Raw genomic sequence first — 22,725 nt, forward strand, 5'->3', positions numbered from 1 at the left:
GTTATAATTCCTCACTTCTTCTATTTACAATTATGCAATTATTTTTTGTATACAACAGCTCCTCCAGAACCGCCAATCAACCCACCAGAAGTTATGGATGTCACAAAGAGCACTGTTGCTCTATCTTGGGGCAGACCAAAGGATGATGGTGGCGCCCGCATTACAGGATATTACGTTGAGAGGAGAGAGGTGTCCACAGAGAAGTGGGTGCGTCACAACAAGACACACATCACCACTACAATGTACACTCTCACTGGACTCATCCCTGATGCTGAATACCTCTTCCGTGTCGTGGCACAAAACGACATTGGTCAGAGTGAACCTGGACCAGTATCTGAAAATGTTATATGCAAAGATCCATTTGGTAAGTATATAATAGGTCTTTATATTATACATTTAATAATATATAGAAATAATACAGTACTTCAAAAGATGAATGACTGCAATTTCATTGTTAACTCTCTCTTTGGATAGACAAACCCGGTCAACCAGGTGAGATTGATATCATCTCTGTTGCCAAAGACTTTATCACTATTCACTGGCTGCGGCCAGAATGTGATGGTGGCAAAGAGATCCTGGGTTACTGGATTGAGTTTAGACAGGCAGGAGAAAGTGCCTGGAAGAAATGCAACAAGGAGCGTTCCAAGGACAGGCAGTTCACCATGGGTGGTCTGATGGAGGCTACAGAGTACGAGTTCAGAATCCTTGCAGAAAATGAAACCGGAATGAGTAGACCTCGCAGGACCGCCATGGGCATCAAGACTAAATTGAGCTGTACGTTGGTGTAATATTTTAATTGTCAATTATCATAAGATACTGTAAGTGCCTTACATTATAAACATCAGTGCAATGCATCATTGCTTTTCAATAATGTTAATTCTCTGATTATATTTCAACAGTGGGAGAGGCTCCTAGTCTCAAGGAAGACATGGCAGATGTCATTACAAAACTTGGCGAATCAGGAACTCTGACATCCCAGATTATTGGACGTCCCCTTCCTGAAATCAGATGGTACAGATATGGCAAAGAGCTGATCCAGAGCCGCAAGTACAAGATGAGTTCTGATGGTCGCAACCATTCACTGACAGTGGCCACAGATGAACAGGAAGATGAGGGCATGTACACTTGCAGAGCTGTCAATGAAGCCGGTGAAACAGAGTCCAGCGGCAAGCTGCGCTTGCAGGCTGCACCTGCTTTCCACCCTGGATTCCCATTGAAGGAGAAATACACTGCAGGGTGTGGAACAAGTCTTCGTCTCCATGTTGTCTACATTGGCCGTCCAATTCCTCAAATCATGTGGTTCTATGCAAAGAAGCCTCTCAACGCTTCTGAAAACGTGATAATTGAAAACACTGAGAGTTACACTCATCTGGTTATAAGGAATGTACAGCGCAAGACAAACGCTGGAAGATACAAGGTGCAATTGACCAACAAATTTGGAACTGTTGAAACCATACTCAAGGTTGAAATTCAAGGTAACAGTTTTTTTCCACAACTATTATTGCAATAATATCATTGGTAATTTTATAAACTGAACCAATTTTTTTGCTTTGTTTTCAGATAAACCTACCAAACCCGAGGGGCCTATTGTTGTTGATGCTGTATTGAAGAGCGCAGTGATCATCAGCTGGAAACCACCGAAGGATGACGGTGGATCAATGATCACCAATTACATTGTGGAGAAACGAGAAGCAAAGGAAGGCGAGCAGTGGCATCTGGTGTCATCGTCAGTCTCAGGAAACACTTGCAGGATTCCAAATCTGATTGAAAATGCTGGATACTACTTCCGTGTTTCTGCTCAGAACCAGTATGGAGTCAGTGAGGCACTTGAGGTTCCAAGTGTTCTCATTATCAAGAGTCCATTCGGTAAGTATGCTTGCTGACAGTGATAAATATAGCAAATAGATAATGTTTACTGTAACGATTAAGAGAATAATGCACTTCTATAAGATCGATCTCATTGTTTGTTCCTCAGAAAAACCTGGAATTCCCATGCAACCTGTTGTCACAGAAGTGACCAAGGATTCTTGTCTTGTGTTCTGGAAACCGCCAAAAGACGATGGAGGTGCAAAGATAAATAACTATTTCCTGGATAAACGAGAGAAGAAACAGAACAAATGGATCGCTTGTACATCCAATGAAATCCACGAGACACATTTCTCTGTAAAAGGCCTTCTTGAGGGCTTTGAGTATGAGTTCCGTGTGAAATGTGAAAACATGGGTGGTGAGAGTGATTGGAGTGAGGTGTCAGAGGCCATCATTCCCAAATCAGGTCTCACAATGAAACCTCCTGTCTTCAGAGAGGAAATGAGACCAGACATGATTGTGAAGTTTAAATCCAATGCTACATTTGTCACCAAAATTGTTGGACATCCCATCCCTGCCGTGAAATGGTACAAGAATGGCAAAGAAATTGTTTCAGATGGAATCAAAATCAAATTGCAAGAATTCAAGGGAGGCTATTACCAACTTATTATTGCTAATGCTGAGGACAGTGACACAGGTGTCTATCAAGTCAGGGCAACAAACCAAGGAGGATCTATCTCTACAACAGTGAATCTGACTGTTGAAGGTAAAAAAATTATAGGCTGTTGAAAAGAGGAAATGTTGTGTTAAACATATACATTTTTATTTAAAAAAGTTTGAAATCCCTTACATTTCAGAACAAATGTAGGTCAGTTTGCATTTTATTTGCATTTGTTAAGAATTGATATACTGAAATAATGTATATTCTTTATCTTCTGTCTACTTCCAGTTCCTGCCAAGATCCACCTACCTCTAGAACTGCAAGGCATGGGGGCAGTCCATGCTGTCAAGGGTGAAGTGGTTACCATTAAGATTCCAATCAGTGGCAAACCCGACCCTCAAATCCAATGGCAGAAGGGACCAGAGATCATGGGATCATCTGCCCACACTCAAGTGATTGTCACAAGATCATTTACTTCACTCGTCTTTCCTAAAGGAGTTCAGAAGAAGGATACAGGTTACTATGTAATCACTGCCAAGAACAGATTCGGAGTTGACAAACAGACCATTGAAGTTGCCGTGGCAGATGTACCAGATCCTCCTAAGGGCATTAAAGTCAGTGAAATCACTAGAGATTCTATCACTCTAACCTGGACTCCTCCTGAAAAAGATGGCGGAAGCCCTATCATCAACTACATTATCCAGAAGTGCCCCACATCAGGCGACAGGTGGATCCTCGCTGGTAAAACCAACGAGCCTAAATACACCATGATCGCTCTGTTTGGCAAGACAAAGTACCAGTTCCGTGTCATTGCGGAGAACCAGTTTGGTCGGAGCGATCTTTCTGAATCAACTGAGCCTGTTACAACAATAGAGGATAAATCTGTTATCAGAAACTACGATGAAGAAGTTGATGAAGATCGAGAAATCACCAAAGAAGAGGCTCCACATTCATCAAAGATCAAGATGGTAGCTGCCCAATACACAATATCTGAAGAGCTGGCACGTGCCGGAACATTTGGCGTTGTTCATCGCTGTGTTGAAAACAAGTCCAAGAAGACATTCATGGCCAAGTTTATCAAGATTAAAGGTACTGATCAGGAGCTAGCTGCTAGGGAAATTGAGACACTCAATCTTGCTAAACACAAGAACTTCATGTACCTACACGAGTCCTTTGACAGTTTGGAAGAAATGGTCTTGATCTACGAGTTTATCTCAGGCGTGGACATCTTTGAACGACTTGGCACAGGCAACTTTGAGCTCTCAGAACTGGAGATTGTTAGGTACCTGAGACAGGTGTGCTCAGCTCTGAAGTTCTTGCACAAACTCAACTATGCTCATTTTGAAATCAAACCTGACAACATTGTCTACACCACAAGAAAGAGCACAAACATCAAAATTATTGAAATGGGCCAGGCTAGATTACTGACTCCTGGAGAAAATATCAGAATCAATTTCACTGCACCAGAGTACTGTGCACCTGAAGTCCACTGTCATGGTCTTGTCAGCACTGCAACTGACATGTGGTCAGTTGGTGTGCTAACCTATGTGCTCCTCAGTGGACTTAACCCCTTCGCAGCAGAATCAACCACAAAAATGATTGAAAATATCTCAAATGCAGAATACATCTTTGACAGTGAGGCCTTCAAAGAGACCAGCATCGAAGGTATGGACTTCTGTGACAGACTTCTATGTAAAGACCTGAAGAAACGTATGACTGCTCATGAAGCTTTGGAACATTCTTGGCTTAGGTTGAAGCTGGAACACCTCAGCACAAAGACTATCAAAACATTGAGGCACAGAAGATACTACCAGACGTTGGTGAAGAAAGACAGAGAGACAATCGTCTCAGCAGCGCGTGTTGCTTTTGGTGGTGGATTCAGGAGTTACAGAGGTTATGCAGTTGGCAAAGTCAAGATTGCGTACCCTGCAGAAGGTCTGAGAGCCGGTCCAGTCATGCATGGATCTTCAGAGGAAGGTGGGCATGTCAGATTTGTTTGCAACATTGAAAACTATGACGAAACCACAAAAGCAATTTGGTACTTTGGCACCCGCCAGTTAACAGCAAGTCACAAATATGAAATCAGCTACTTCAAAGGAGTTGCTAGCATCTACGTCAAGGAAATTGAAACATCTGATGATGGTGTCTACAGATGCAAAGTTGTCAGTCAGGATGGTGAAGATAGTGCCTATGGAGAACTCTTCGTCGAAACTGTGAGATGCTATCGTGAACACTTTATTGGACGCTCACTCACAAAGAAGAGAAAGCTTGATAAGCAAAGACTTATGCAGAGACCACCAGAGTTCACTCTGCCTCTGTACAACCGCACTGCTTACATCGGTGAAGATGTTCGTTTTGGTGTAACCATAACAGTGCATCCAGAGCCAACAGTAACATGGTTGAAGGCTGGACAAAAAATCAAACGAGATGATAAGAAGTACACTTTCATTAGTGACAAGGGTCTTTATCAATTGATGATACACAATCTTAAACTTGATGATGATGATGAATATACTGTTATGGCCCACAACAGGTTTGGAGAAGACAGTTGCACAGCACGTCTGACAGTGACACCTCACCCTGTTAGTGAAGACACCATGAGGCCAATGTTCAAACGGCTGTTGGCTAACGTGGAGTGTGTAGAGGGCCATAGTGTCCGTTTTGACTTGAGGGTCTCTGGAACACCTGCACCAACCCTGAAGTGGGAGAAGGATGGCAGGCCATTGGAATTCAACCAACAAATCGCAGTTGTCCAAGAGGATGTAGACTATCACGTTCTGCATATCAGAGAAACTCTTGTTGAGGATTCAGGTCTTTACAAAGTTACCGCAACAAACTGTGTTGGATCAGTGTGTTGCCAGGCCACACTGAAGGTGGACCGCATTACATATAAAAGAAGAGAATATAAGAATGAGGCGGAACAACAGAAGTATGTTCAAAAACAAATTGACAAGACACTGAAAATGGCACAATGCCTTTCCACCACGGAAGTTACTGGATTCAACCAAGCGGCTCAAGAGGCTTTGAAACACGCTGCAGACATATACAAGCCAGGAGTGAGCACCAAACACTGCGAGGGTGAATTTGATATCACAGAAGAAAAACCATTCGTAAAGATCGAGGAAAGGAAACTTTGCATGCCATATAAAATTCCTGAGCCACGTGTCCATGATGCAAGTGCTCTGGATGAAGACCTGTTGATTAAACACTTTGTACCTTTGTCTGACATGAAGTGGTACAAGAAACTCAGAGATCAGTATGAAATGCCTGAGCGGATGGAGAAGATTGTACAGAAGAGACAGAAACGCATTCGTCTCTCCAGGTGGGAGCAATTCTATGTCATGCCCCTTCCTAGAATTACTGACCAGTATAGGCCTAGATGGCGTATTCCAAAGCTCACACAAGATGACTTGGAAACAGTAAGACCAGCAAGACGGTCACCTTCTCCTGGATCAGAGGCATCCTTCAGGTCAAGAAGACGCTCCCTGGGTGATATGAGTGATGAAGAGCTTCTGCAGCCCATTGACGATTACCTCTCAATGAAGAAAGCTGAGGAGGAAAGGCTCCAACTTGACGAGGAGCTTGAACTTGGCTTCTCTGCCTCCCCACAAAGCAGCCCTGTCCGGTTCGAGTTATCTGCCCTGCGTCATGAAGCAAAGAAACATGTTGCAAGAAGAGAAGTATCACAAGTAACCGAGCACAAGGTCAAGAGAACAGAAGTTTCACAGTTCATGAGGAGGAGAAGATCACTGTCTCCTACATACATTGAGCTGATGCGCCCTGTTTCTGAGCTGATAAGAGCTCCTCGCCCATGTCCTCTAGAGCCAGAGGAGATTGTGGAAAGGAGATCACCCACCCCTGAGAGGACGCGTCCACACTCCCCCAGCCCCCCAGCTTCAGCTGAGAGATCCTCCCGCTCAACCTCAAGATTTGAGAGGTCAACCAGATTCGACATCATGTCCAGATACGAGTCAAGAAAGGCTGCACTGAAATCTGAGCGCAAGTACCAGACAGTGACACAAACACCCTTCAGCCTCGACCACGCCCCACGTGTGACCGTGAGAATGCGTTCCCATCGCGTCCCATGTGGTCAGAATACAAAGTTCACTCTGAATGTCCAAGCGAAGCCTGAGGCTGAGATCCAGTGGTTCCACAATGGACAACTGATTCAACAAAGTGAGAAGTTCCGCTTCACAAACATGAGTGGAGTGCTGTCTATACAGATCTGTGATTGTCAGGCAGAGGACAGTGGCACGTACCGTGTTGTTTGCTCAAACTCAAAGGGAGAAGCGTCCGACTATGGTATCCTTGATGTTTCTGAAGGTGAATTCTCCACATATACATCACGTCGTAAAGATGAGGAGGCTCCACAACCATTTGTTCCTGATATCACAAAGACAGACCATTACCACATATCATCTTTCAAGGCAGCTTCCTCCTCAGCAACACACATGGAGGTGAAAGAAAGTAAATCAAAGTTAACTGAAACACGTGAAACATATGAAAGATATGATACATCTGAACGATTTGTATCTGCATCTGAAAAATATGCTGCATCCGCTAAGTATGCATCAACTGAATACTTATCATCTGCAGCATCCTTATCATCAGCATCTTCTGGAAAGTTTGGATTGACTAAAAGATACTTGTCGGGTGAAAGACATGCATCGTCTGAAAGATACGCATCATCAGAAACATATGCTTCATCTGAAACAAAAATTAGGGCTATGGAGGTGTCAGAAGTTGAGCAAGTGACTGTTCATAAAGTCAAGTCGACTCAGGCAGCCAGAATAATAACTAAACCACAGTCTATAACAGTTAATGAGGGAGAGACTGCTCAATTCACTTGTGACATTGATGGCGAACCAGCACCATGTGTTACATGGATGCATGAGGGACAAGTCATTATATCCTCTCATCATCGTATGGTGTCAACCACACAGTACAAGTCTACCTTTGACATTTCCTCTGTCCAATCTTCTGATGAAGGAAGCTACACACTGGTGGTTGAGAATGCTGAGGGCAGACAAGAGACTCGGTTTAGCCTGACTATTTTCAGAGCAATTGTTGAAGAGGAGGTTGTTGTCTCAGTGAAGTCACCAGAGCCTGGATTCAAGTCTCCTGAACGAGTAGCTTCGCCTCCCAGTGTTCCCCCAACCCCTACCTCATCAATCAAGTCTCCTGAACCAATCATGTCACCCGCTAGTGGGAAGTCGCCAACCCCATCAATCAAGTCTCCTGAACCAATTACTTCGCCTCCAAGGGTGAAGTCCCCTCCCCCAGTCAAGTCTCCTGAGCCAGTCATGTCGCCAAAGGGAGTAAAATCACCTCCCAGGGTCAAGTCTCCTGAACCAGTTGTATCGCCTCCAAGGGTGAAGTCCCCTCCCCAAGTCAAGTCTCCTGAGCCAATCATGTCGCCAAAGGGAGTAAAATCACCTCCCAGGGTCAAGTCTCCTGAACCAGTTGTATCGCCTCCAAGGGTGAAGTCCCCTCCCCCTGCCAAGTCTCCTGAACCAAAAGGAGTGAGGTCACCTCCCCAAGTCAAGTCTCCTGAACCAAAAGGAGTGAAGTCACCTCCCCAAGTCAAGTCTCCTGAACCAAAAGGAGCGAAGTCACCTCCCCAAGTCAAGTCTCCTGAACCAATCACTTCACCTAAGAGAATCAAATCCCCACTAACTGTGAAATCCCCAACTCCTAAAGCTCCAAAGATTGTCCACCAACTCACAGCCGAAACCTCAAAAGACAAAGTGAGAATGTCCTGTGTATCTGAAAGCAGCGTGAAAGAAGTTGTGTGGTACAGGAATGGAGTGAAACTGACACAGAGCAGTCACTATGAGTTCCACATGTCTGTGGATGGACATTGTTCCCTCATTATCAATGACCTCTCTGAGAAAGACCAGGGAGAATACTCCTGTGAGCTCATCGCAGAAGGAGGAGTCTCTGCTAAATCTTCATTCTCATTTGTCGGCCAAGTGTTCCAATCCATCTACACAAAAGTCACAGCTTATGAGCAGCAACACATGGCCATGAAAGGTAAGTTCTGCCATAAAAAAGTATTTTGACTAAACTCAATTCTGTACCAATTCGATACAAGTTTGTACATGCATGTTTCTAGTGGTTCCCTGTCTCTTTTCGTCTATTTCAGTGAAAACCAAACAAGTAACAATGAGTCAAAAAGAGGCATCTATGGCTATGGCTTCCCATGCAAGTTCAGAACAGGTCATTAAGAAAGAAATCCACGGAGGAGCTCAGATGATGATGGGGGAGAGTGCTGCTCTTAGTAGCATGCAGGAAAGCTTCTCTTCCCAATCAGCCCACATGGCTTCTTCTTCTATGCATCAGGAGACCTCTTTCAGCAGCTCCAGTATGGCCAGTATGTCTAGCATGGCTGCCATGGCTGCTGAAATGCAGATGGAAACCATGTCACTATCTAGCATGTCTTCCATGACATCTTCCCATGCCATGAGCTCCAGCAGTATGACCGAAATGATGAGTCACTCTCACCTGGAGGGGTCCTCCATGAGATCCATTGCACAGGGTATGCTAGGTGAGTATCTCATACATGCTTATGACATACAAGTCTTACAATGCATTATAGCCGCATCATAGTGCATTATACCTTCAGGCAAGCAATCTGCAGCTGCTACATACAGTTTTGGACTTATAAATTAATGATATGTACCCATTGATTCTTGAAGAATATAACTTATAAATGCCTCATGAGCTTAGTTCAACTGTCATACCTCACCAGAATCCAAAATAGAAACTTGTTTTACTCCAATGTTTTTAAACAATGTAAATGTAAACAAACACTATATCACTATAAAATCTAGTTAAAAATATAATTTTGATATCATGGATGGTCAGTCCTTGCATCCATAGCACTGTCTATGAATTTGAGAGTGGTTCAATTTCTCCATCCCTCAGCTTTTTACTGAAACAGGGGAACATTTTAATTGTTTCAACTTCGGATTGCCCCTTTAAGTAAAATATTACCCATATTTGTAGTGGTGTAGTTGTCTAAGTATTTTTTTGTCTTTTCTCTAAAAGGTGCAACAGGTGCACCAAGAATTGAAGCTCTCCCAGAGGATATAACCATTGAACTTGGGAAGGTTCTCACCGTAGCATGTGCTTTCTCCGGAGAGCCCACACCTAACATCGAATGGTCCCGCAGTGGAAAAACCTTGCCTGGTGAGGAGCATGGCAGTAGGTTCCACATCGAGACCTCAGAGGACCTCACTACACTCATCATCACCAGTGTGAAAGAGGAGGATGCTGGAGTGTACACCCTCAAACTGTACAATGACTTTGGATCTGACACTGCAACAGTAACTGTAAGCATTCGATCATAAAAAAAAAAACAGTCAAAATATTTCTATCCTCCCCTTTCCCAACTTCAATGCTTTTTATTTATTAATTTAACAAAAAATAATCTTACTTGATAAAGACCTGGATTTCTGTTATTGTAAATATGAACTATTTTTATACCAAACATGACATTAATTTATGCCAAACTAGACTAAAGTCTAAAGTTGTTATAAAATGTGCCATATTGGATAATTATGACTTAGGATTTTTGATCCATTTTTCTGTGACATGTACATAATGTATATAGCCGGATTTAACGGTTATGGAAAATGTATGAATTGTTATTTATGACAATATTAACTAAAACAAATGGAACTGAAATGTTTAAAAGGAGAAAGTTTCGCATGAAACGAATACCCTGTTAAACCTGAAACTAAACTATGTGCCTCAACAAAAAGTTGAAGTCTTAAGATTTCCTCAACAGGTAGAGAGGCTCCCTGTTGAAGTTTATACTTAATCAGAGAGACGAGATGTTAGACACTGTATGTTATTACCTGCAGTGTTATTATCATACTCCAATGAATTGTAACATGATCATAAGACCCTGAGTGGTGTTTGCATAAACCCTCATGTAAGTAGCACAACTAGGTCTTGTGTTCAGACTGACTATGTCATAACCACCATTTTAATGACATGCTCAACGTGCAAGCGGCCTGCACTTGAGCTGAAATGTTTTTTTTTGTGTGCTCTGTTTCTGGCAAATGACTGCTTGATTGATTTTCTGAACAACATCAACCTGGCCATTAAAAATTGAAAGTCCATCAGGCACTTTTTTTGCAGAATCAGAGCCATCTCTTGGAGGTTTGCTTGAGTGCGTTACCTTTGTGTGTTAGCTTTAGAATTTCACCTTGTCAGGTGTTAGGGCAAACATCAAGCAAGTGTACCACAGCGACAACAACTGCTGTGTTAAAATTAAAAGAAAACCAAATGTATTAACTGTTCTGCCCTGCACTTTCGTTTGATTTAAATTAGAATTGTAGAATTAAATGCAACCTCCCCTTGATTTAATAAAGCATGATATCAGCACTAAAATGTTTTATGATTTGTGTTCTTTATTTGTATGCAAGCATGTATGTATGTATGTATGTATGTATGTATGTATGTATGTATGTATGTATGTATGTATGTATGTATGTATGTATGTATGTGTATGTACACTATATACTGTATGTATGTATGTATGTATGTATACACTGAACAAAAATATAAATGCAACATGCAACAATTTCAAATATTTTATTGAGGTAAAGTTCATATAAGGAAATCAGTCAATTGAAATAAGTTAATAAGGAAGACCTGCTCTTTCCATGGCAAAGACTAAACAGGTTGAATCTACTTCAATCATTATAGATGAAGGGACAGCTTTGAGACTATTGAGACATGGATTGTGTATGTGTGCCATTCGGAGGGTGAATGGGCAAGACAAAAGCGAGTGCCACTCATTATTAGGAATGTGCTCTTAATGTTTTGTACACTCATACTACATGACCAAAAGTACGTGGACACCTGCTCATCAAACAGTTCATTCCAAAATCATGGGCATTATTATGGAGTTGGTCCCCCCTGTGCTGCTATAACAGCCTCCACTCTTCTGGGAAGGCTTAGTCACTAGATGTTGAAACATTGCTTCCATTCAGCCACAAGAGCATTAGTGAGGTCGGGCATTGATGTTGGCCGATTAGGCTTGGCTCGCAGTCAGCGTTCCAATTCATCCCAAAGGTGTTTGATGGGGTGGAGTTCAGGGTTCAGTGTAGGCCAGTCAAGTTCTTCCACACCAATCTCGACAAACCATTTCAGTATGGACCTCGCTTTGTGCATGCTGAAACAGGAAAGGGCCTTCCCCAAACTGTTGCCACGAAGTAGGAAGCTCAGAATCGTCTAGAATGTCATTGAATGCTGTAGTATTAATATTTCCCTTCACTGGAACTAATGGGCCTAGCCCGAACCATGAAAAATAGCCCCAGACCAATATTACTCCTCCACTAAACGTTATGCATTGGGGCTGTTAGTATTCTCCTGGCATCCCCCAAACCAAGATTCGTCTGTCGAACTGCCAGATGGTGAAGCGTGATTCATCACTCCAGAGAACACGTTTCCACTGCTCCAGAGTCCAATGGCGCCGAGCTTTACATGACTTTAGCCAATGCTTGGCTTTGCACATGGTGATCTTAGGCTTGTATGTGGCTGCTCGGCCATGGAAACCCATTTTATGAAGCTCCAGACGAACAGTTATTGTACTGACGTTGCTTCCAGAGGCAGTTTGAAATTCCGTAGTGAATGTTGCAACTGAGGACAGATGATTTTTAGGCGCTACGCGCTTCAACACTTGACGGTCCCATTCTGTGAACTTTTGTGGCCTACCACAATGTGGCTGAGCCACTTACAGTTGACCGGGGCAGCTCTAGCAGGGCAGAAATTTGACAAACTGACTTGCTGGAAAGGTGGCATCCTATGATGGTGCCATGTTGAAAGTCACTGAGCTCTTCAGTTTGGCCATTCTACTGCCAATGTTTGGTTATGGATATTGCATGTCTGTGTGCTCAATTTTCTACACCTGTCAGCAACAGGTGTGACTGAAATAGCTGAATCAACTAATTTGAAGGGTTGTCCACCTACTTTTGTGTTTATATACACTACCGTTCAAAAGTTTGGGGTCATGTAGAAATGTCCTTGTTTTTGAAAGCAAAGCAGAATTCCTCTGTCCAGTGTCTGTGTTCTTTTGCCCATCTTAATCTTTTCTTTTTATTGGCCAGTCTGAGATATGGCTTTTTCTTTGCAACTCTGCCTAGAAGGCCAGCATCCCAGAGTCGCCTCTTCGCTGTTGACGTTGAGACTGGGGTTTTGCGGGTACTATTTAATGGAGCTGCCAGTTGAGGACTTGTGAGGCATCTGTTTCTCAAACTAGACACTGTAATGTACTTGTCCTCTTGCTCAGTTGTGCGCTGGGGCCTCCCACTCCTTTTTCTATTCTGGTTAGTGCCAGTTTGCGCTGTTCTGTGAAGGGAGTAGTACACAGCATTGTACCAGATCTTCAGTTTCTTGGCAATTTCTCACATGGAATAGCCTTAATTTCTCAGAACAAGAATAGACTGATGAGTTTCAGAAGAAGGTTATTTTGTTTCTGTCCATTTTGAGCCTGTAATCGAACCCACAAATGCTGATGCTCCAGATACTCAACTACAGTGCCTTACAAAAGTATTCACCCCCATTGGCATTTTTCCTATTTTGTTGCATTACAACCTGTAATTTAAATGGATTTTTATGTGATTTTCATGTAATGGACACACACAAAATAGTCCAAATTGGTGAAGTGAAATGAAAAAAATAACTTGTAACAAAAATGTCAAACGGAAAAGTGGTGCGTGCATATGTATTCACCCCCTTTGCTATGAAGCCAGTAAATAAGATCTGGTGAGACCAATTACCTTCAGAAGTCACATAATTAGTTAAATAAAGTCCACCTGTGTGCAATCTAAGTGTCACATGATCTGTCACATGATCTCAGCATATATACACCTTTTCTGAAAGGCCCCAGAGTCAGCAACACCACCAAGCAAGCGGCACTATGAAGACCAAGGAGCTCTCCAAACAGGTCAGGGACAAAGTTGTGGAGAAGTACAGATCAGGGTTGGGTTATAAAAAAATATCCAACAATTTGAATGTCCCACAGAGCACCATTAAATCCATTATTAAAAAATAGAAAGAATATGGCACCACAACAAACCTGCCAAGAGAGGGCAGCCCACCATAACTCATGGACCAGGCAAGGAGGGCATTAATCAGAGGCAACAAAAAGACCAAAGATAACCCTGAAGGAGCTGCAAAGCTCCACAGCAGAGATTGGAGTATCTGTCCATAGGACCACTTTAAGCCGTACACTCCACAGAGCTGGGCTTTACGGAAGAGTGGCCAGAACATGTTTGGTGTTCACAAAAAGGCATGTGGGAGACTCCCCAAACATATGGAAGAAGGTAATATGGTCAGATGAGACAAAAATTTTGCTTTTTGGCCATCAAGGAATACCCTATGTCTGGCGCAAACTCAACACCTCTCATTACCCCGAGAACACCATCGGCAGGGACTGGGAAACTGGTCAGAATTGAAGGAATGATGGATGGCGCTAAATACAGGGGAATTCTTGAGGGAAACCTGTTTCAGTCTTCCAGAGATTTGAGACTGGGACGGAGGTTCACCTTCCAGCAGGACAACGGCCCTAAGCATACTGCTAAAGCAACACTCGAGTGGTTTAAGGGGAAACATTTAAATGTCTTGGAATGGCCTAGTCAAAGCCCTGACCTCAATCCAGTTGAGAATCTGTGGTATGACTTAAAGATTGCTGTACACCAGCGGAACCCATCCAACTTCAATGAGCTGGAGCAGTATTGACTTGAAAATGGACAAAAATCCCTGTGGCTAGATGTGCCAAGCTTATAGAGACATACCCAAAGAGACTTGCAGCTGTAATTGCTGCAAAAGGTGGCTCTACAAAGTATTGACTTTGGGGGGGGGGGGGGGGGGGGTGAATAGTTATGCACACTCAAGTTTTCCATTTTTTTTGTCTCATTTCTTGTTTGTTTCACAATACAAAATATTTTGCATCTTCAAAGTGGTAGGCATGTTGAGTAAATGATACAAACCCCCCCAAAAATCTATTTTAATTCCAGGTTGTAAGGTAACAGAATAGGAAAAATGCCAAGGGGTTGAATACTTTCGCAAGCCACTGTAGTCTAAAGAAGGCCAGTTTTATTGCTTGTTTAAGCAGACCAACAGTTTTCAGCTGTGCTAACATAATTGCAAAAGGGTTTCTAATGATCAATCAGCCTTTAATAAAATTATAAACTTGGATTAGCTAACACAACGTGCCATTGGAACACAGGAGTGATGGTTGCTGATAATGGACCTCTGTACGCCTATGTAGATATTCCATAAAAAAATCTGCCGTTTCCAGCTACAATAGTCAGTTACAACATTAACATGTCTACACTGTATTTCTGATCAATTTAATGATATTTGAATGGACAAAAAAGGTGCTTTTCGTTCAAAAACAAGGACATTTCCAAGTGACCCCAAACTTTTGAACGGTAGTGTATATGTATATATCACATCAATAACTCATCATGTAAAAAAAACATATGTATAACCTATTACCTAATAGCCATGTAGAATGATGGAACTGATAACAAAGGCAGTGCAAGGTATGTCTACTCATCAATTCTAAATTAAGCCCTTTTGGATTCTGGCTGAACACACACACACACACACACACACACACACACACACACACACACACACACACACACACACACACACACACACACACACAAGGCCCGTATAGGCTGGAAGAATGTACCACAACGTAATATGAGGCTAAGCATGATTGCTGAAGAGAATACCTTCATGAAGATGCAAAAATTATATATTTAAAGTTGACTCCACGCTTGATAAACTCCTATACCAAGAAGAACATAAGAAGGACACTTTAGACAAAAGAAGATGCCAAAGTAGACATCTTCGTTGAGAGTCTCGAAGTTTCATTTGTTGTGGTAAGTGTGCACACATCCAGCAGATGGCATAAGTCTCAGACGATTCAGAGGCGAGGGAAAATAGCTTCAAATTTTATGGATGTTCCTAAAGTTTCCATCAACAGCATTTCACCCATATGGGTCTTCATCTTTGTTGCCAGCCTCTATTGACATTTTCCAGAACAATCTGGCTGAGGGCAGCCACCTTGCAACACCTCTGAAGGGGTTTTTGATATCTCTGAAAGCCTTTCACCACCTAGAGGGGGTATTAATTGTAGCCTATTATACCATTCAGCCACATGCTAAATATCACAAATACCAAACAAAGAGCAGCACATCTAATTGTTAGACAGGTTTACTGGAAATTAGAACATTAAATGCTTTAATTTTCCATAATATTATATATATTTTTTCCATTAAGTGAAATATAAATGAAAAATTAAACTGCATTATTCTGAAACTATTGGAAAATGTTTCACAACTTCTCTACTAAAACTACAGTCATGGCTAAACGGCTATATTTCCGTTGTAGTTTTTTGACTGTGGGGCCACTGGGATCGCTAAAATTGTCCCAAGTCTGATGCTCCACCCCTCATCTGCAGCTTCCATATTTGTCCATGTACTTGTTTGCATAATGCTTACCTAAAATAGGGGGACATATTATGCATAAAACCCTTGTTATAAAAGGGGATGTAATGCTCTTTTTTACTCATTTGTTGATCTCCAATTCAAATCGCTGAGGTAGGCTTATAGAGCAAAAACATAATTTATCATTTCTCTGTTCAAATAGACCTACTTAAAATGGTCACTGTCCAAATACTTTGAATGGATGGCACTTCATTTGTAGGACTGGAGCACGATGTTTCCATCTCCTGGACAAACATCTCACTGGGCTGAGACGTCAGCTCAACGTTTAGTTTTGATTTACATTTAATTGAGTTGTCAACTAACATGAATTCAAAATGAAATCAACGAAGATGTGTACCATTCAATTGGATTTAGGTAAAAGATGTGGTTAATAGAAAAATACAACAATGCGTAGAGGGATGGGTATGTTTCTCCAGGAGATGGCACTTCTGCTTCCTTTTAGAATGAATCCCAACCCTGTGGTCCCAACTGTTACATCAGGGTTCCCCAACTGGTGGCCCACGGGCCGAATGCGGCGCGCGGGTGGTTTTATTTGCCCCCCCAAGTTTTCTGAGTAAAAGAAATCGCTTTTGGAAATATGTTCCAAAGTATTCCCACACGTAATAGAGAGATGTGATTGTATACAAATGTTACTAATTAATAATTGATTGGATTTATATAGCACTTTTCTACTAACTGAGTTACTCAAAGCGCTTTGCATAGTATGGGGAAACACCTCATCCACCATCAATGTGTAGCACCCACCTCAGTGATGCACGGTGACCATTTTTGTGTCAGAAAGCTCATCACACATCAGCTATCTGGTGGAGAGGTGAGGAGTGATATATGCCAATTAGGAATGAGGGGGATGATAAGGTGGCCTTGATGGAATGTGGCCAGGTTGGGATTTTGAATGACCACAGAGAGTCACTAAACCAGTTTTAACGCCTCATCCAAAAGATGGCACCGGACGCAGGGCAATGTCTCCAAATGTAATCAAGGTTTGAAATGATTATGCTTTATTCAAATATTAAATCTGTTTGGGCTTATTGCGGTCAATTTCCAGTCTAAACACTTTTTTATTATGTTTCAGCCACATGACCATCCGATCAAAAAACAATTAGCCCGCGGCTGAATGTTGCTCTGTCATAGAGTGTGTATAGGAATGACACAAACCTTGTGAATATGTGTCTGGACAAGTAATACATGACTGTCTCCCAGAAAGAATAATACTGGACTATAAAAAAAATGTGTTCAAACATCTTTAGCGCAGACAGTAAATAGCCTATTTTACTACAAGGACACCTTGATTTGTTATACATCATTTGCAATTGTTATTTGTTCATATTGTTCTTAATTTTGTTTGATATATTATATATTGTTATACAATATATTATAGTATATGTCTAAATGTGTTATATATTGTTAAATACTGTCTATTATTGCTATACCATTTTATTTTATTGCAACTTAATTTAGGATTATTTCCATGCTCTGCTACACTTTCATATTTCAAATAATCATAATAAAATATTTGAAATACAGTATTGCATTGAACACATTTGTGAACACATTTCCACTTGCTCTGCTGTACAGTACTTTTACCAACACAACCAAATTAATATGCATTAGTAAACATGATGCTGACATTCTAGCAGATCCAGCTGCTCCTGCCTTCAGCTGATGAGTGGCACTATTTGGATAAGAATTGTCATCATGGGAAACGTGAAGCACAAACAATGAATAACCAGTAACTGACTTGTCCAGTGATCTGTGGTGTTAATAGTCGGGAAATCCAATGTATGTTAGACCATGAAGGGACTATTTGGTAGTTGATACTACAGCATATAATTTAAGGTATCTGAAAATAATTATTGGCTATAAAGAATTGTCTTTCTTAAATGGTTATGCTTTTTGCCTCTTCACAGTTACCTCTCTCTTATTTGAAAGAGTGGCCGGCCCGGCAGGTCAGGGGGGCCTTTCTGGCTTCAGCAGCTGCTTTGCATTTTTACACCATAAGCAAAATGTGATGTCTTGGCAGTGAGGCACAAAAAGCATAAACCTGAAATGACCCACACCTCCATTTTGTCTTGGTCATTTCCACTTTCTATGTTTCCTTCCATGTATAGGATACTGTTCGTTGGTGTTTTCCTATCAAAAAACTGCCCTGTCCTGTTAGTTTTCATTAGAACAAGTTGGTGTGAGAGTTTATGGCTCACCCTAACTTGGATTTAGCGACCTGCAGCTGTCCCCGGCTGACATGTGAGCCAGGCCAGTAGGACAGAAATGGCTTGCCTGTATAAATCACATCTCCATCCCCCCTGTGTTCGTTGACCAAAATAACCCTCTTCAGTGTATCAGTGGCGGGGGCTGAGCGAGGCTGGGAGGGCCAGGGGACATGGAAACCCATCCCTGCTTTCTACAAATAGGACAGACTCAGTCAGGTCCTGGTTCTTCAAACCTCAACCATAGGGTTGGGGCCTGGGGGCCTTTCAATACAAATGGACTGAATCTGGAACCTTTTGCTCTTGTTTACAAACATTTGTACATAGGCCCATTTCTTCAAAATCCATATGGATAGAATGCAAACAAGTTTTTACAAGTTTTTTTCTTTTGGTAAAAATAAACATATCCAATGACAGCTAAGATACTGCCATAGTGAGTTCCGATGCTGCTATAGTTACAAGCTAAAATAAATACATTGTGCGTACTAACACTACACATAATGTTTGTAATATTTTCATATTTGGTTGTTTTTAAAAATAAACCCAGAAATTGTGAGGTGATGGATGGTATAAATATATTAAATTAAAGTATTTACTTCATTATTCATAAAAATCCTATAAAACACATGGTAGAAAGAGCGGGTGGTTGAGAACAACTCATGCAGCCAGTCATGAAAACTGTTTCTAAATGACAGACACACTGGCAAAATTATTTTGACAAGATACACCAAGATTATGTAAGCTTCGTGCATTACTTTTGTAAAGTGAGTTTCATTCCCCCTTCCTGCCTATGCCCATCCAAGCAGTCAAGTCAATTGAGCCAAATGTAGCTTATTGTATTTTGACAGCGCCTCATGCATGGGAAGATAACGTGACTGACTGCGAGTACAAGCTCTTCAAAGAAACTGGTTGCAGTAAGAATACAGACTGGATGAAAGCCTTACTTTGCAACAAGAACAGTACATTATTAGTGAGTCCACTCTACGAGTCCACTCCTGGCAGTGTGGTGCCAGCACAACAACCTCTCCCTCAACGTGTTCAAGATAAATGAGCTGATCGTGGACTACAGGAAAAGGAGGGCCGAGCACGCACCCATTAACATCGACAGGGCTGTGGTGGAGCAGGTCGAGAGCTTCCTTGGTGTCCACATCACGCATCAACTATCATGTTCTTAACACACCAAGACGGCCATGAAGAGGGCACGACAATGCCTATTCCCCTTCAGGAGACTGAAAAGATTTGGCATGGGTCCTCAGAGCTTCAAAAAGTTATACAGCTGCACCATCGAGAGCATCCTGACTGGTTGCATCACCGCCTGGTATGGCAACTGCTCGGCCTCCGACCACAAGGCGCTACAGAGGGTAGTGCGTACGACCCAGAACATCCCTGGGGCCAAGCTTCCTGCCATCCAGGACCTCTATACCAGGCGGTGTCAGAGGAAGACTCTAAAAATTGTCAAAGACTCCAGCCACCCTAGTCGTAGATTGTTCTCTCTGCTACCGCATGGCAAGTGGTACCGAAGCACCAAGTCTAGGTCCAAAAGGCTCCTTAACAGCTTCTACCCACAAGACAAAAGACTGCTGAACAGTTAATCAAATGGCTACCTGGACTATTTTCATCGACCCCCCCTTTTTTTACACTGCTGCTACTTGCTGTTTATTATCTATGCATAGTCACTTTACACCTTCCTACATGTACATATTACCTCAATTACCTCGACTAACCTGTACCCCCGCACATTGACTCGGTACCGGTACCCCATGTATATAGCCTCGTTATTGTTATTTTGTTGTGTTACGTTTTTTTTTGTTTATTTAGTAAATATTTTCTTAACTCTTATTTTTCTTAAAACTGAATTGTTGGTTAAGGGCTTGTACATTTACATTTACGTCATTTAGCAGACGCTCTTTTCCAGAGCGACTTACAAATTGCTGCATTCACCTTATGATATCCAGTGGAACAACCACTTTACAATAGTACATCTATATCTTTGTATTCCTTAAAGAGGTGGGGTTTCAGGTGTCTCCGGAAGGTGGTGATTGACTCCGCTGTCCTGGCGTCGTGAGGGAGCTTGTTCCACCATTGGGGTGCCAGAGCAGCGAACAGTTTTGACTGGGCTGAGCGGGAACTGTGCTTCCACAGAGGTAGGGAGGCGAGCAGGCCAGAGGTGGATGAACCCAGTGCCCTTCTTTGGGTGTAGGGACTGATCAGAGCCTGAAGGTACGGAGGTGCCGTTCTCCTCACAGCTCCGTAGGCAAGCACCATGGTCTTGTAGCAGATGCGAGCTTCAACAGCCAGTGGAGTGTGCGGAGGAGCTCTGCCTTGTTGGCTGCAGACCGGCAGTTCCAGAGGCTGCTGGAGACCTGGAACTCCACGTGGGTTGTGTGTGCTGGGACCACCAGGTTGCAGCGGCCACGCGGTGTGAAGCATTTGTGTAGCCTGCGTGGAGAGGAGGGAACAGGGATAGGCAGACACATGGTTGACAAGCTACAGGATTGGCTACGCTAATGCAAAGGAGATTGGAATGAACACTTAAATATAACTTTCCAACTTCCACTTTAGAAATTATAATTGCTGTAAGCTCCAGTGGTTCAATGTTACCAGGAATAGGCTCAAACTTAGTTTATTCAGCTAGATAACTTGGTACAGTATTCTTCCAGCGCACCATATCCTATGACGCCGTAGCTAACTAACATGCTAGCATCCAATAACACACGGTTAGCACCAATACTTGGTTACAACAAACTACCAATGGATCATTCGTGTCCGTGTCTAGTACCTTTCATAACGCAGAAGTGATTAAACGTTGGCTAGCTAACACAAAGTCAGTCCTGCTAGCTACACAAGTGGACTACACATCTTGAATGTTCAGAAAGTTAAGCTTACGTTGCAAAAATCTTGTTGACTAAAATGATACAGTACTGCTCGCTGGTAGAGTTGGCTAGCAGTGGCCGCATTGTTGACTTTGTTTGAAAATGTAGCTGGCTAGCTAACCTCGATAGCTACTCTGTACGACACCTTTATCTATGATACAAAGACAACTATGTAGCTAGCTAACATTACACTTATCAAATCGTTCCGTTGTAATGTATTTAGTTTCTACTGTACTGCTAGTTGGTAAAGCTAGCTAGCTAGCAGTGGTTGTGGTGTTGGCTTTGTTTGTAAAACGGCGTCGCTGCGAACGAGTACAGCTGGCTAGCTAACCTTGTTAGTTTCTCAAAGCTACACCTCTATCTTTGATGCAAAGACAGCAAAGACAACTATGTAGCTAGCTAACATTACACTAATCAAAATGTTCAGTTGTAATGTATTTAGTTTCTACTGTACTGCTAGTTGGTAAAGCTGGCTAGCTAGCAGTGGCTGTGGTGTTGGCTTTGTTTGTAAAATGGCGTCGCTGCGAACGAGTACAGCTGGCTAGCTAACCTTGTTAGTTTCTCAAAGCTACACCTCTATCTTTGATGCAAAGACAGCAAAGACAACTATGTAGCTAGCTAACATTACACTAATCAAAATGTTCAGTTGTAATGTATTTAGTTTCTACTGTACTGCTAGTTGGTAAAGCTGGCTAGCTAGCAGTGGCTGTGGTGTTGTCTTTGTTTGTAAAACGGCGTCGCTGCGAACGAGTACAGCTGGCTAGCTAACCTTGTTAGTTTCTCAAAGCTACACCTCTATCTTTGATGCAAAGACAGCAAAGACAACTATGTAGCTAGCTAACATTACACTAATCAAAATGTTCAGTTGTAATGTATTTAGTTTCTACTGTACTGCTAGTTGGTAAAGCTGGCTAGCTAGCAGTGGCTGTGGTGTTGTCTTTGTTTGTAAAACGGCGTCGCTGCGAACGAGTACAGCTGGCTAGCTAACCTTGTTAGTTGTAAGTAAGCACTTCACGGTGAGGTCTACACCTGTTATATTCGGCGCATGTGACAAATACAATTGGATTTGATTTCAGCCTTATTTATGACAAACATCTGCCATTTGCTAACAACTGCCATAGCAAACTAACAAGTTACTCAACTAGCTAGCTAAACAAATGTTAAACATTAGCCATGATATAGCCCCCCACAAATACACTAGCATCAGACATGATTCATACATAAGACATTTGTTTTTATACGCTATACCTTCACAGCAATTATAGCTAGCTATGTGCACAACAAAATGTTTCAAAATACTGATTAGCATCATGCACACATGCTCCAGATGCACTTACTTTTTTGTACCTGCTGCTCATTAATTTTATATTACTGGCATTTCATGTTTTTGCAACACTTTCACAGCATCTTAGCATTTACAGTACTAGTGATGGGCACTGATATGGAAAGTCTACAGTATATCGATATCAGTTGCATTTTTTCGATAGAATAACGATATACACTGAGTATAAAAACATTAAGAACACCTTCCTAATATTGAGTTGCACCCAACAGGTGTCGAAAGCATTCCACAGGGATGCTGGCCCATGTTGACTCCAATGCTTCCCACAGTTCTGTCAAGTTGGCTAGGTGTCCTTTGGGTG

The 22,725-nt window shown here is 42.1% G+C and overlaps 1 protein-coding gene across 9 annotated transcripts in view; it reads left to right on the forward strand.

The window, feature by feature from the left end:
- Positions 1-10,867, forward strand: part of LOC106582275 (titin) — a 186,491-nt gene extending 175,624 nt beyond the window's left edge. For all 9 annotated transcript variants that reach the window (XM_082967139.1, XM_082967141.1, XM_082967145.1 and 6 more), the window contains 8 exons: positions 59-364; positions 475-774; positions 900-1,475; positions 1,561-1,866; positions 1,976-2,572; positions 2,756-8,500; positions 8,613-9,014; positions 9,518-10,867. In XM_082967139.1, the coding sequence (XP_082823265.1) occupies positions 59-364; positions 475-774; positions 900-1,475; positions 1,561-1,866; positions 1,976-2,572; positions 2,756-8,500; positions 8,613-9,014; positions 9,518-9,819 (8,534 nt within the window). In that variant the 3' untranslated portion in view covers positions 9,820-10,867. The remainder of the gene's footprint in view (positions 1-58; positions 365-474; positions 775-899; positions 1,476-1,560; positions 1,867-1,975; positions 2,573-2,755; positions 8,501-8,612; positions 9,015-9,517) is intronic.
- The last annotated feature ends 11,858 nt before the right edge of the window (positions 10,868-22,725 follow it).

Source organism: Salmo salar, chromosome 21, assembly GCF_965601325.2.
Source record: "Salmo salar chromosome 21, fSalSal1, whole genome shotgun sequence".
Classification (NCBI taxonomy): Eukaryota; Metazoa; Chordata; class Actinopteri; order Salmoniformes; family Salmonidae; genus Salmo; species Salmo salar.